Here is a 15,045-nt window from a genome sequence, read left to right as displayed (position 1 = left end):
AGCTTCTGGCTATTATGAATAGAGCTGCTATGAACATTGTGGTGCATGTGTCTTTGTTGTATATTGGAGTGTCTTTGGGGTATATTCCCAGAAATGGAATAGCTGGACCTTCAGGTAGTACCATGTCCAATTTTCTGAGGAATCGGCAGACTGATTTCCAGAGTGGATGTATCAGTTTACAACCCCACAAACAATGGAGAAGTATTCCTCTTACTCTGCAACCTCACCAGCATCTGCTGTCATCTGAGTTTTGAATCTTGGCCAATCTGACTGGTGTGAGGTGGAATCTTAGGGTTGTTTTGATTTGCATTTCCCTGATGGCTAAGGATGTGGAGCACTTCCTTAGATGTTTCTCAGCCATTCGATATTCCTCAATTGAGAACCTTTTGTTTAGCTCTGTACCCCATTATTTAATAGGGTTGTTTGATTCTCTGGTGTCTAGCTTTTTGAGTTCCTTGTATACCTTGGATATTAAGCCTCTATCTGATGTTGAGTTGGTAAAGCTCTTTTCCCATTCTATTGGCTGCTGTTTTGTTTTCTTGACAGTGCCCTTAGCCTTACAGAAACTTTGTAAACTCATTAAGTCCCATTTGTTAACCTTTGACCTTAGAGGTTGAGCCATTGGTGTTTTGTTCAGAAAATTTTCTCCTGTGCCTGTGTTCTAAGATTTTCCCTACTTTCCCATCTAATAGTTTCAGTGTATCTGGTTTAATGTGGAGATCTTTGATCCACTTACACTTGAACTTTGTACAAGGAGATAAGAAAGGTTCTATTTTCATTCTTTTGTATGCTGAGTGCCAGTTGGACCAGCACCATTTGTTGAATAGGCTGTCCTTTTTCCATTGAATGTTTACAGCTCCTTTGTCAAAAATCAGGTGACCATATACATGAGGGCTCATTTCTGGATCTTCTATTCTATTCCATTGATCCACGTGCCTATTTCTGTACAGGTACCATGCAGTTTTCAGCACAATTGCCTTGTAATATAGCTTGAGAGCAGGGATAGTGATTCCCGCAGATGTTTTCTTGTTGTTGAGGATTGATTTCACTATTCTAGGTCTTTTGTTATTCCAGATGAAATTGCACATTGATCTTTACAACTCGATCAAGAACTGGGTTGGAATTTTGATGGGGATTGCATAGAATCTGTAGATTGCTTTTGGTAGGATGGCCATTTTTAAAATGTTGATCCTTCCAATCCATGAGCATGGGAGATCTTTCCATTTTCTGAGATCTTCCTCGATTTCCTTCTTTAGAGGTTTGAAGTTCTTCTCATACAGGTCCTTCACTTGCTTAGTAAGAGTCACACCAAGGTATTTCATAGCTTTTGTGACTATTGTGAAGGGTGTCTTTTCCCTAATTTCTTTCTCCACATGTTTGTCCTTTGAATATATGAACGCTACTGATTTGTTTGAGTTAATTTTGTATGCAGCCAATTTGCAGAACTTGTTTATCACTTGTAGGAGTTCTCTGGTGGAATTTTTGGGGTCACTTAAGTAAGCTATCATGTCATCTACAAAGAGTGATGCTTTTACTTCTTTTTTTCCGATTTGTATCCCCTTGATCTCCTTTTGCTGTCTAGTTGCTCCAACCAGGAATTCCAGTACTTTGTTGAATAGGTAGGGGGAGAGTGGTCAGTCTTGTCGAGTTTCTGATTTTTGTGGGATTGCTTCAAGTTTCCCACCGTAAAGTTTGATGTTGGCTGTGGCTTGCTGTATATTGCTTTTATTAAGTTTAAGTATGTCCCATGGATTCCTGTTCTTTCCAGGACTTTTAACATGAACAGGTGTTGCATTTTTTTCAAATGCTTTCTCAGCATCTAGTGAGATGACCATGTGATTTAATTTTTTTGAGTTTGTTTATATGGTAGATTACATTGATGGATTTCTTTATATTAAACCATCCCTGCATCCCAGGGATGAAGGCTACTTGGTCATGGTGAATGATCATTTTGATTTGTTCTTGGATTCGGTTTGCAAGGATTTTGTTGAGAATTTTTGCATCACTGTTCATACGTGAGATTGGTCTAAAGTTCTCTTTACTTGTAGGGTCTTTGTGTGGTTTAGATATGAGGGTTATTGTAGCCTCAATAAAATGAGTTAGGTAGTATTCCATCTGATTCTAACTTGTGGAATAGTTTGGAGAATATTGGTGTTATGTCTGCAATAAATGTCTGATAAAATTCTGAACTGAACCCATCTGGACCTGGGCTTATTTTGGTTGGGAGGCTTTTGATCACTTCTTCTATTTCTTTAGGTGTTATGGGATTATTTAGATGGTTTACCTGGTCCTGGTTTAATTTTAGGATCTTCTATCTGTTTAAGAATTCATCCATTTCCTCCAGATTTTCCATCTTTGTGGAGTATAGACTTTTGTAGTAGTATCTGATGATTTCTTGAAATTCCTGTTAAATTTCTTATGTCTCCATTTTCCTTTCTGATTTTGTTAATTTGTAAAATCTCTCTTTGCCCTCTAGTTAGTCTGGCTAGTGGTTTATCAATCTTGTTGATTTCTTGAAAGAACCAGCTCTTGGTTTTGTTGATTCTTTCAATGGTTCTTTTTGTTTCTATTTGGTCTATTTCTGCCCTAAGTTTAATTATTTCTTGCTGTCTACTCCTATTGAGTGTATCTGCTTCCTTTTGTTCTAGAGCTTTTAGCTGTGCTGTCAAGTTGCTGGTGTATGCTTTCTCCAGTTTCTTTTTGGAAGCACTTGGGGCTATGAGTTTTCCTCTCAGTACTGCTTTCATTGCATCCCATAGGTTTAGGTATGTTGTGTTTTAGTTTTCACTGAATTCTAGAAAATCCTTAATTTCTTTCTTTATTTCTTCTTTGACCCTGCTATTGTTTAACAGGGAGTTGTTTAGTTTCCATGTGTATGTGGCCTTTTTGTTGTCTTTGTTGTTGTTAAAGACCAGCCTTAGACCATGATGATCTGAGAGGATGCATGGGACTATTTCAATCATCTTATATCGATTGAGGCTTGTTCTGTATCCAATTATGTTGTCAGTTTTCGAGAAGGTGCCATGGGGTGCTGAGAAGAAGGTGTATTCTATTACTTTAGGATGATATGTTCTGTAGATATCTATTAATTCCAGATGGTTCATAGTCTCTGCTAGTTTTACAGTGTCCTTGTTCAATTTCTGTTTCCCTGATCGGTCCATTGGTCAGAGTGGGGTATTAAAGTCTCACACTATTATTGTGTGGGTGAAATATATTTTTTGAGCTTTAGGAGGGTTTCTTTTATGAATGTGGGTCTTTTGTGTTTGGAGCATATATGTTAAGGATTGAGAGTTCCTCTTGACAGATTTCCCTGTTATGAGTAAAAAATGTCCTTCTTTACCTTTTTTTGACAAGTTTTGGTTGGAAATTTACTTTATTTGATATTAGAATAGCCACTCCAGCTTGTTTCTTGGAGCTGTTTGCTTGGAAGTTTTTTTCCCACCCTTTAACTCTGAGATAGTGTCTGTCTTTGTCTCTGAGATGAGTTTCCTGTATGCAGCAAAAGGCTGGATTTTGTTTATATGTCCAGTCTGATAGCCTATGTCTCTTTATTTGGGAGTTGAGTCCATTTATATTAATAGATATCAAGGAATAGTGCTTTCTATGTCCTGCTATTATTGCTTTTGAAGGTTGAATTGTGTCTGTGTCTCTTCTTTTGGTTTTCTTGCTTAGAAGTTTTCTAGTTTTTTCTAGGATGCAGTTCCCTTCATTGTATTGGGTTTTCCACCTATAATTCGTTGTAGTGATGGGTTTGTGGTCAGATATCGTGTAATTTAGATTTGTCTTGAAATATCTTCATTTCTCCATCTATAGTAATTGATAGTTTTGCTGTGTATAGCTGCCTGGGCTGGCACTTGTGCTCTCTTAGGGTGTGCATGATGTCTGTCCAGGCTTTTCTAGCTTTCATAGTCTCTGTTGAGAAATCTGGTGTGATTCTGATTGGTTTGTCTTTATATGTTACCTGTCCTTTATCCCTTACTGCTTTTAGTATTCTTTCTTTTCTTTGGGCACTTTGTGTTTTGACTATTATGTGTTGGGTGGAATTTCTTTTCTGGTCCAACCTATTTGGAGTTCTGAAGGCTTCTTTTTTGCTCCTGGTCATCTCATTCTTAAGGGTACAGAAGTTTTCTTCTACAATTTTGTTGAAAATACTTACTGTGCCACTTAGTTGATATTCTTCTCCCTCTTCTATTTATATTATCCTTATGTTTGTTCTTCTCATTGTGTCCTGGATCTTCTGGACATTTTGGGTTAGGAGCTTTTTGGTTTTTGGATCTTTGTATGTTTACAATGTTGTCATCGGTCCCCGAGATTCTCTCTTTCATTTCTTGTAGTCTATTGGAAATGCTTGCTTCTGTGTCTCCTGATTTCTTTTTTAGGTGTTCTACCTCTAGGGTTATCTCTTATAGTGTTTTCTTTATTGTGTCAATTTCTGTTTAAAATTCTTTCTTCCATTCCTTTATCTCTTTGGTTCTGTTTTGCTCTAGCTCTTTGAGTTCTTTGAGTGTTTTTCTTGTTTCCTTTTTAAAAGCTTCTGATTGTTTTTGCTTTTCCTCCTGTTCTCGTTTAAGGATCTCTATCATTGTCTTGAGGTATGATTTTAGGTCTGTGTCTTCTTTTTCTGGAGTGTTTGGCATTTTGATGTTTTCTGTGATGGGAGAGCTGGGTACTGGTGTTGCCAGGATGTCTTGGTTTCCTTGGGATATGCTCTTTTGCTTTCCTCTTGCCATCTTGTTGTCAGTGATATGTTCTTGCTTTTCCCTTGTACCTGGTCTTTGTCCCTGGATCTCCTCTGGTTCAGTTGGAGGATGGTCTGAGCCCTGTTCTGTGCCCCAAAGCCACCGGGTGGGAACAGAGTTCCCAATGCTGGGTTCCTGGTCCCTGGATCAGGCAAGTCAGGGGCGCGCTTTCTGTGTGCACTTGGCAGAGATCTCTCTGCTCCCTGGCTCCTCAAATCTCCTTCTCACCAGGCCTTAAACTTTTTGAGCTGCTGGAATATGTTGCAGATGACTCTAGCCCTGTTCTGTGCCCCAAAGCCTCTGGGTGGGAACAGAAGTCCCAATGCTGGGTTCCTGTTCCCTGGATCAGGCAGGGCAAGGGCACACTTTCCTTGTGCACTTGGCAGAGATCTTTCTACTCCCTGGCTCCTCAGATCTCCTTCTCACCAGGCCTTAGCCTTTGGGAACTGCTGGTCCAGTTAGCAGATGGGCCGAGCCCTGTTCTCTTGTATTCTTTTGTTTTAGGATGATAGATATTTGTTGTATAGATATTTTTTTAAATTAATTTAGTTGATAAATTCTGTTATTTTCACTTTGTCTCTGTTTAGTTTTTTTTTTTTCCATGATCTGTTCATTGATGAGAATTGTGTGTTGAATTCTCCCATTATTTTATGTGGTGCAATATATGCTTTAAGCTTTAGTAAAACTTATTTTATTAATGAGGGTGCCATGTATTTGCAGTATAGGTATTCATGATTGAAAATTCATCTTGGTAGATTTTTTCTTTAATGAGTATGAAGTAACCTTCTTTATCTTTCTTGATTACTTTTGTTTGATACTTGATTTTATTCAATATTTGAATGGTTACTGCAGTTGTTTCTTGGGTCCATTTGCTTGAAATATTTTTCCAGCCTTTAACTCTGAGGTATTTTCTGTCTTTGTTACTGAGACGTATTTCCGGTATGCATCACAATGCTGGGTCCTCTTTACATATCCAATCTGTTCATCAATGTCTTTTTATTGAGGAATTGTGTCATTGATATTAAGAGATAATAAGGAATAAAGACTGATGTTTCCTGTTATTTTTGTTGTTAGAGATGGAGTTATGTTTATCAGTCTATCTTCTTTTGGGATTGTTGTAAGAAGATTATTTTGTTGCTTTTTTTAGGGTGTAGTACCCTCCTTGGAGTTTTCCATCTATATTCTTAGTAGGGCTCTATTTATGGAAAGTTGTTAGAAAGTATAATTTTTCAATTTATTTGGAATTTCAAAAATCCCAGGATGGTGAAAACTATTCTCAACAATAAAAGAACATCTGGGGGTAATCACCATCTCTGACTTCAAGGTATATTACAGAACAATTGTGATAAAAGAAACTGCATGGTATCAGTACAGAGATAGGCTGGTAGACCATTGGAATAGAATTGAAGACTCAGAAATAAATATGCACACCTATGGCCACTTGATTTTTAACAAAGGAACAAAAACCATCCAGTGAAAAAAAGCCAGAATTTTCAACAAATACTGCTGATTCAACTGTTGGTCAGCCTGTAGAATGATGAAGATCTATTCATTCTTATTTTCTTGTACAAAGCTCAAGTCCAAGTGGATCAAGAACCTCCACCTAAAACCAGATAAACTGATACTAATAGAAGTGGAAGTGGGGAAGAAACTTGAACACATAGGCACAATGGGAGATTTTCTGAACACAACACCAATTTCTTATGTTCTAAGATTAACAACTGACAAATGGTACCTCATAAAATAGCAAAGATCCCATAATATAAAGGAAATTGTCAATAGAATATAATGGCAGCCACAGATTGAGAAAAAATTATACCAGTCCTACATCAAATAGAGGCCTAATATCTAATATGTACAAAGAACTTAAGAAATTGGACAGGAGAGAACCAAATACCCATGTTAAAAATGAAGTACAGAGCTAAATAAACAGTTCTCAACAGAGGAATATTGAATGGCTGAGAAGCACCAGAAGAAATATTCTTCATTATTAGTCATCAAGGAAATGTTTATCAAAACAACCCTGAGTTTCCACCTCACACCAGTCAGAATGGCTAAATTAAAAACCTCAGGAAACAGAAGATACTGGAGAGGATGTGGAGAAAGAAGAACAGTCTTGTTGGTCTGATTGCAAGTTGATAAAACCACTGTGGAAATTAGTTTGAGCTTTCCTCAGAAAATTGAACATAGTACTACCTGAGGACTCTGCTAAACCACTCCTGGGCATATACCCAAAGATGCTCCAACATATATCAACAATACATGCTCCACTATGTTCATAGTACATTATTTATAATATGGAGAATCTGGAAAGAACCCAGATGTCCTTCAATAGAGGGCATGAATATGACTCTTTTGCACTCACATAAAGAACTGGGCATGGCAGTCTGAGTCTTTGACCCTGGGAGTGGGGAGTGGGCATGAGGATCACTGGGGTACACTGGACAGCCTGTCTAGTGAGACAGTGGCTTCAGGATTAATTTGAGACCCTTTCTAAAAGAAAAGGGAGGCTGTATTTGAGGAATAAATTCTATGTATGCATCTGGTTTACATATGTACACATCCCCACACATGATTAAATTCATGAATATACACAAGCTCTCATGTGTGGCGAGTGCACACACATGCACAAACACACACACACAGACACACACACACACACACACACACACACACACACACACACACACCAAAAATGCAGAAAACCTTGATGATATTCAGTAGCTCTTTTAAAATAAATCTAGGCATATTGTCTTATTTTAATAGTTTTAATAATTTTGATAAATTTAAAACTTAAAGTATGTTAGGCACAATGGATTATGAAATATATCATAACCCAAGATCACTTGCAAGACAGTACCAATGGTGTTGTAAAATATTAAGCCATTTATTTCATCTCTTTTACTACTTTACTTAGAGAAATATTTTACAAACATTGTGTTTCTATCATAAAAGTTTATATCCATATTTTGAGATATGATTTTTATGATGCTGTTATATAATATGTAGGAGCCTTCTTTATGGAAGACAAAGAATAGCTTTATCCTGCTCGCTCACAAGAGAACATCTTCAAGACAGTAACATCATATTTATAATATTCTGTTGATGTAACATCTACTGTCAAAACTTTGAAGAGTATTCTTTTTTCAACATAAACACTACAAATGTCAAGTAGAACATAAATAGAATTAGTGTGTAAGGATTTGATTGTTTTTTTATATCCAATCACAAAGTAAATATACTCTAGTATTACTTATAGTAATTAAATTATTTAAGATTATTTGTTGTGTTAACTTTCAAAAAATCTTAGACAGAGAAAAATAAGAACACTACTGTTTGAATGAGGCTCAAGTCACCTCAATTTTTGAGTACTTTGTTAATTTTCAGGAACTATGGTGAAGTATTTATTGGCCTATTAGAGTCAGAATGGCCACGTATTTCTATTTCTTATAGAGCTTAACTGAATCTGTACATACTGTATCTATACATTTTCTCAAACTATTTATCATAATTTATTGCCTATATATAGCCAAACAAAATTCATATTATAAGTTACTATAAATATATTCTTACATATATGTTTTCACATTGTTATAAATTACAAGAATTTGGGTTATATCTACTATTTCCACCTTGTCCTATATTCTATTGTAGAAATATGGCCCTATTGTCAAGGTTGGATTTGTTGTTAACTTGACATAGACTAGACTCTTAGAAGAGAAAACCACAACTGATTAAATGCCTCCATAAATCCTGTCCTATACATATGGATGTTATTTTCTTGATTAGTAATTGATGTGGGGACACCCATGCTCAGTGCCAACTCTGGTCAAGTGATCCAACGATATAGATGTATAAAAACGCAAACTGAACAAGTAATGCCAGTAAACAGTACTTTCTATACCATCTTCCTTCTTTAAGTACTCTGTGATGGAGTTTACCATGAGAATTATAATCTGAAGCAAACCCTTTCCTCCATAAGTTGTTTTTTGTCATGGTGTTTTAACCAAAGCAATAAAAATCTGAAATAAAAAAGAAAACAAAGGAAAGCAACAGACCTATATTCTAAACACATGAGATGCTGTATAAATATGTATATTAATTGAACAAGTATCAGTGTCTTTTAGGGACACATATAGTCATATTTCAAAATGATGATGCAACATCATGTTGTAACAACATCAAAATTTAACAATCATGTCAATTTAGTAGTAAAATTCCATTATTGCTGTACACTGTCTCTTTAAAAGAAAAAATGTTAGAAGTTTATAGACATTCACTAATATCCAATCTCACTTGAGAACTTGGGTAGTTCTCATAACAAGAATTTCAAAGCATTATCTCTCATTAAGTCTCTTCAATGTCCTATGAAAATTTTCACAACTTTATCTTCTCTTCATTATACATCTGAGGGAATAGAGGCTTAAAAGAAAGGTTTTATAGTCTTGTAGCTAGAATCTAGTGTAGAGCAGAATCCTAGCTATTAGCTTGAATTCAGCACTCTGTGGCATGTCAATTTAATTAGGAATATGAATCTAGTGAATGATAGAATATGTGGTGAAAACAAATTCTCCCAACATCTGAGCTTTGAGGTCTGCAACCCAGAGTGCTGTCCCCTTTCCTTTAGTAATACCATATTTTAACAGAGTCAAAAATAATGGGCTGTGTTATGTTTTGAGTAATGCTGAGTAGGTCACAACACTATTTTGTTCACCTTAGCCATTTTCTCTCCTTTAAATATTGTTTAAATTGAGTAAATAATTTTTGGACAAGACTTTTTTTTCATTTTCCCTTATTCTCAGTTTGTTTTGTTTGCCTTCTATTTTCAATGTATCACTGATACTTAAAGAGAAATATATAAAGAACAAAAAATATTATTTTTTAAATTGTATTTAATCTTATTTTTTACACTCCAGATTTTATCTCCCTCCTGGTCCACCCTCTGTTTCTTCCCCATCTCTTATCTCTGTCTACATGAAAAAGTCCCACTACTCTACCCCACCAGACCTCTAAATTCCTTTGGGTTTTCAGTCTCTTAAGGGTTAGGTAAATCTTCTCTCACTGAACCCAGACCCAAATGTCCCCTGCTGTATATGTGTTTGGATACTCATATCAGCTGGTATATGCTTCCTGGTTGATGATTCAGTGTCTGAGAGATCTCAGTGTTCCAAGCTAACTTGAGACAGCTGGTCCTCCTGTAGGTTCGCCCTCCTCCTCAGCTCCTTTCAGTGTTTCCTTAATTCAACAACAGGGCTCACCAACTTCTCTTCATTGGTTGAGTATAAATATCAGTTGAGTGAATCTTTCAGCTGCTTGTTGGGCCTATTGGAGGGCAGACATGATAGGTCCCTTTTCTGAGCACTCCATAGCCTCAGTAATAATGTCAGGCCTTGGGGCCTCCCCTTGAACTGGATCTTACTTTGGGCGTGTTGCTGGACTTCCTTTTCCTCAGGCTTTTTTCCATTTTTGTCCAAGAAGTTCTTTCAGACCGGAACAATAATGGGTCAGAGTTTTGACCATGGGATGGCAACCCCCCCCAAAAAAAACTATTAAAATAACAATGCATCATACTACCTGTGTGTGCAAAAATAATGTTTAAAAAATTACATGTGGGAAAATATGATCAAAATATGTTGGATAAAATTCAAGAAATTCCTTGACATGACATGAGACATAGTATCATGCTACCAGGCAAGCATGAAGACCTGAATTTGGATTCTAGGCATGAATGGAAAACCGGCCCCTTGGGTACACTTTGTAAGCCCAGTGCTGAGACAGGGGAGCAAGGCCAATCTCCAGAGCTCTCTGGGCAGCCAGTCTAATGAGTGAAGAGCAGATTCATTGAGAAAAAAATTTGTTTAAACGATGGTGGCTTGTTGCCCCAGTTTAGGAGAATGTCAGTGCGAGGAGGCTGGTCAGGTGGGTGGGTGGAAGAGCCCCCTCATAAAAGGGAGGAAGGGATAGTGTAGTTATGGATGGGAAATTAGGAAATGAGATAACATTTCAAATGTAAATAAAATATATCCAATAAAAAAGAAATAATGATGGCGGAAATCTATTAAGGGAGACACCAAATATGTGCCTCTGGTAGTATCAGCATGTGGGTACGAATACACACACACACACACACACACACACACACACACACACACACACTATCCTATAACAAACATAGAAAATATAGGGGGTGGCTAGGAAAGAAGTCCTCTGGATAATAAATGAGCCATACATTACATCTGTGTGCAATATTTGCTATTTTGTTAACTCTGAAATGAAGCTTGCTGATGATGTCTATTTTTTAATCCTAGAGTCTCAAGTCCCTGACCAGCCAAGTTCTCTTCATGTGAGGCCCCAGACAAACTGCATCATCATGAGTTGGACTCCTCCTCTCAACCCAAACATTGTGGTGAGAGGCTATATTATCGGATATGGTGTTGGCAGTCCTTATGCTGAGACAGTGCGTGTGGACAGTAAACAACGGTACTATTCCATTGAGAGACTAGGTAAGTAGCTTTTGATTATTCTACTAACAGAAGAAGGTGGATTATTTTTCATTATTATATTTCTTGTAAACTTGGCCTCACAGATTATACTTTCAGATTGTAATATGGATTAGTTAAGTCACTCTTCACACACACACACACACACACACACACACACACAAACACACACACAAGCTTATACACACAAACACATTCTGTTTCTCCTTGATTTATTAAATGTGAGAATTCTGCTCTACAGAGCTCTCTAACAAAAGGATTGCATTGTATGCAGAAGGCATACAAACTGCATTGAATAACTTTTCTCTTTCTGACTATCCTTGAAAGTCCCTAATCTTCATAATCTTGTAAAAGCAAGATAATACATTTTAAAACTTGATGGTCCCTGCAAGGGAGACCTCTGTCATTTTTTAAAATCTTAGTTGTCTCATCACAGTAACTTGTCTGCATTCAACATCTGTAGAGAAAGCTTTGTGGCTATGTCATTATGATTTTAACAAAATGAAAAGAAGAATTTTCAATCAAGGTAGTGAATCTCTTCTGCATGTTTCTTTTCTTCATAATCCAAACCTCTTGTCAGAGTTGGCTTAATTTTTGCATGAATCTAATGCTTCTGCTGTGTTCTCATACAAGGTCAGCTGTGTGTATAAACCTTCGGTTCATTTTATGCTGATTTTCTGTGGCATGCTGAGGATTTGTATCTTTAACAGAGGGAAATGATAAAGAATATATCAGGATGCCAATAAGTTAAGTAATTGTCACAAAGTAAAAGACAAGTTCATTCTACCTGTTGATTTAAAACCACATTACTGGTGGTGAAATGCTTTGACTTCTATGGAAATGAAGCTTGATTAGGGGTGGAGAGCCCTGGTCCTTTGCAGTGTCCCTCACAAACAGAACATTTGTGATGAGAAGCTGATTTGAATCTGAATAGCTAAAATGTGGTAGTAAGAATAGATCCTATCAATGCAGAAATAAAATTGCACCACTCCATTTTCTCTGTAATTGCTCCCAACACTAATGAGAGAATCACCTACTGAAACTGGCCACAATTAGAGTGAGCTTGGCATTTAAAGTAATATTCCCCCAGTCAGTTTCAGGATGTGAATATGAGGGCAATCACAAAGCTCATATTTTATGGCCGTCAAACCTGTGTCAGGGGACTCTCAGTTATCCATTATTCAGAATACACCATCTCTGACAGTGCATCTTTATTCCTCTAACCAGACAAGGCAGGTTAGCATGCACGAGCTACCAGCAGGAAGAATAAATGCATTGCAAAACAAGCAAAGCTGGAAAGAATAGCCACATGTTTGCACCATGTCTTCTCATAATAATTTTCTTCATTACAAAGAAAGGGGAGAAATAGTGGATGCTTACCATATTCTGAAATGAACATTGCTGCTTTTCCTAAATGTTAGTCTAGATGAAGAACATCTTCTTAAGGTGTGTTCTAAATAATGAAGAGAAAGGCTGAGTTGTACCTCTGTAGCAAAGCCATGACTAGAAGAAAAGAGCAAGTGAGAGTTCAACTTTATTCGTGAATTTGTATCTTACAGCTTATTTGGATAAATAATGCATATGTGTAGACACACATACAAAAAAGCAAAGAACCACACACATAAACACATACATTTACACCAGGTACTCAGATGCACACATTCATAAAATAGATATACACAAATATATGAACCACATGGCATACTTTAAAGAAAAATCATAAATACCAATGTTGACATTAATATCAAATGAAATCATATGTTGTTGGTTTTCATTAGGGTGTTTATGGTTACATAAATAGAAGTAAATGGATCAACTAGTAATTTTTGCAAAGGCCAAAGATTCATGTTTGTCCACAGACTCTGCAATGAAACCACTAATTGCTTCTTTTATGATGTAAACATGAAAATAAGTGTTAAGTCCCTGTAACAAAATACCTCAGCCAACCACATAGGGAATCACAGTTTCAAGGGGTTGAAGAAGGTCAGGGGAGCAGTTCCATCACAGAAGCTGGAGGAAATATCTTTGTACCACTTTCCCTGGTTCTTTCATTCTACCCAGTTTCCCATTGATGGAATATTTCTGCCTACAGTTAGGCCTGGCCTTCTCTCCATTATCTTGTCTAGAAATACTCTCATATCACAGTAGAGGAATGCTTTAGTAATATTCTAAGAATCTCTCCATTCAATAAGATAGACAACCAAGGTTAATCAACATTAAATAGTTAACAGTTATCACAGAATCATTTAGGGAAAAACACATATAATATTTCCAGTATTAAAACCATATAATTGCCTAATATATTTTGTTCATATGGTATATTCTGTTTATAATTTCCTTACCATGTTATATTTTTAAGAAAAGAAAAATTTAAATACTGAATAATAATTACATACTTAAATATTAAGAAAACTCTTAAATAATTATGCCTAATGATAGTAATAACTTCGAGCATTGAAATTGTGTTTTAGACTATAGGACAACTGCTTATTTTATGATTAGCAGATGAGTCTCCTGTTCTCTTAGGGGAGAACCAGAAATTATAAACAGCATTCTGCTTATGCTTAATAATTATTTAGCATTTATATAGAGGTCTTCATAAGCTACCTTGAGGCTGGAAATATAGTATCACTTGAAAAATATTTACTCTTACCTGATAAAAATGATTAACATGTCTTGAATACATGAACGGTCTCATTAACAATTTTCCATGAGATATTTATAGTTAACCCAGTGACATTTTACTTTGTTAAATAGAGAGTGGTAGTGTTGTGCGTAATATATATTCATAATGAGATTTGCATGATTTTCATTTAATTACAATAGATCTACATATTTTGTAAAAAGCTATATACAGATTATCTATTTATAATTCCATATATATATCAATATACACATTACAATTATTGGTATATAATAAGCTATGTATATATAAAGTATTTATTTCTGAATTTAAAAATAACCAATACATAATGTATAATCTTTCTTTTAAATCTCTTTCTTCACTATATAAATACTAGAAAGATAGTAAGTGCTTTTGTTGGACTTATTACTTCAGAATACATTTTGGAAACTGTAATTGGGATTGTGTTTTAAATTTGTTTTGGACGTTTAGTGTGAAAGCATAAATTTCATAACATTAACTGCATATCCTGTGCCTGTTTAATTCTTGTGTTCTGTGAGCTCTGTGGATGCTATGGAATTCCCCACTTCAGCAATAGAAGGACACACAGAAACACTTCCCGTCTAGTTCCTGAGAACTCCTGCTCCTCTGAAAGACTGAGATCAGTGAAGTGTGAATCAAAGTGCCAGATGCAAGCATTTTTTGCTAATTTCTGATCTTGAGAAAGTTTTCAGTATTTGCCATGAAATTGGTCCTGGATTCTTAAATAGGTCATTTATCTGACATTTAGGAATGGCTACTCATTCCCTAGCTTTCAGGCAATTTCAGTAACACACTTTTAGAATGATAGTAAAGTTTATTTCTCTCTTAAAATGATATATTTTATTTTATTATTTTATTTTATTTTTTCCTCTTACAACTTTATTTTTTAAAAAGGGGGAAACATATACAGATTTTTAAAGGCATTTTGGCATAACACTATATGAATATATTTTTGTCAGTACTTAATTCTTTTAGAGGTTTGATAGCATGCATTGAAATCCCACGAGTTACCATAAGCATAAAGTACATATAGGACAGAACATAACATGGAAACAGTCAGTTTTCTTGGTGAGTATAGATTAAGCATAATGATCTTTGAATACCAAAAATTGCCACGAGGCTGTATTCTTAGATCTTGCAT

The 15,045-nt window shown here is 35.9% G+C and overlaps 1 protein-coding gene across 1 annotated transcript in view; it reads left to right on the top strand.

Moving 5' to 3' along the window:
- DCC (DCC netrin 1 receptor) overlaps positions 1–15,045 on the top strand; it is a gene marked incomplete at both ends in the record, with an annotated part of 1,062,613 nt that overhangs the window by 899,044 nt on the left and 148,524 nt on the right. Inside the window, one exon of the mRNA XM_080920225.1 lies at positions 11,048–11,242. Within this exon, the coding sequence (XP_080776351.1) occupies positions 11,048–11,242 (195 nt within the window). The remainder of the gene's footprint in view (positions 1–11,047; positions 11,243–15,045) is intronic.

The sequence above is a fragment of the Micromys minutus genome, assembly GCF_963924665.1.
Source record: "Micromys minutus genome assembly, chromosome: 8".
NCBI classification, from domain to species: Eukaryota; Metazoa; Chordata; class Mammalia; order Rodentia; family Muridae; genus Micromys; species Micromys minutus.
This window is presented reverse-complemented; position numbering and strand designations above follow the sequence as displayed.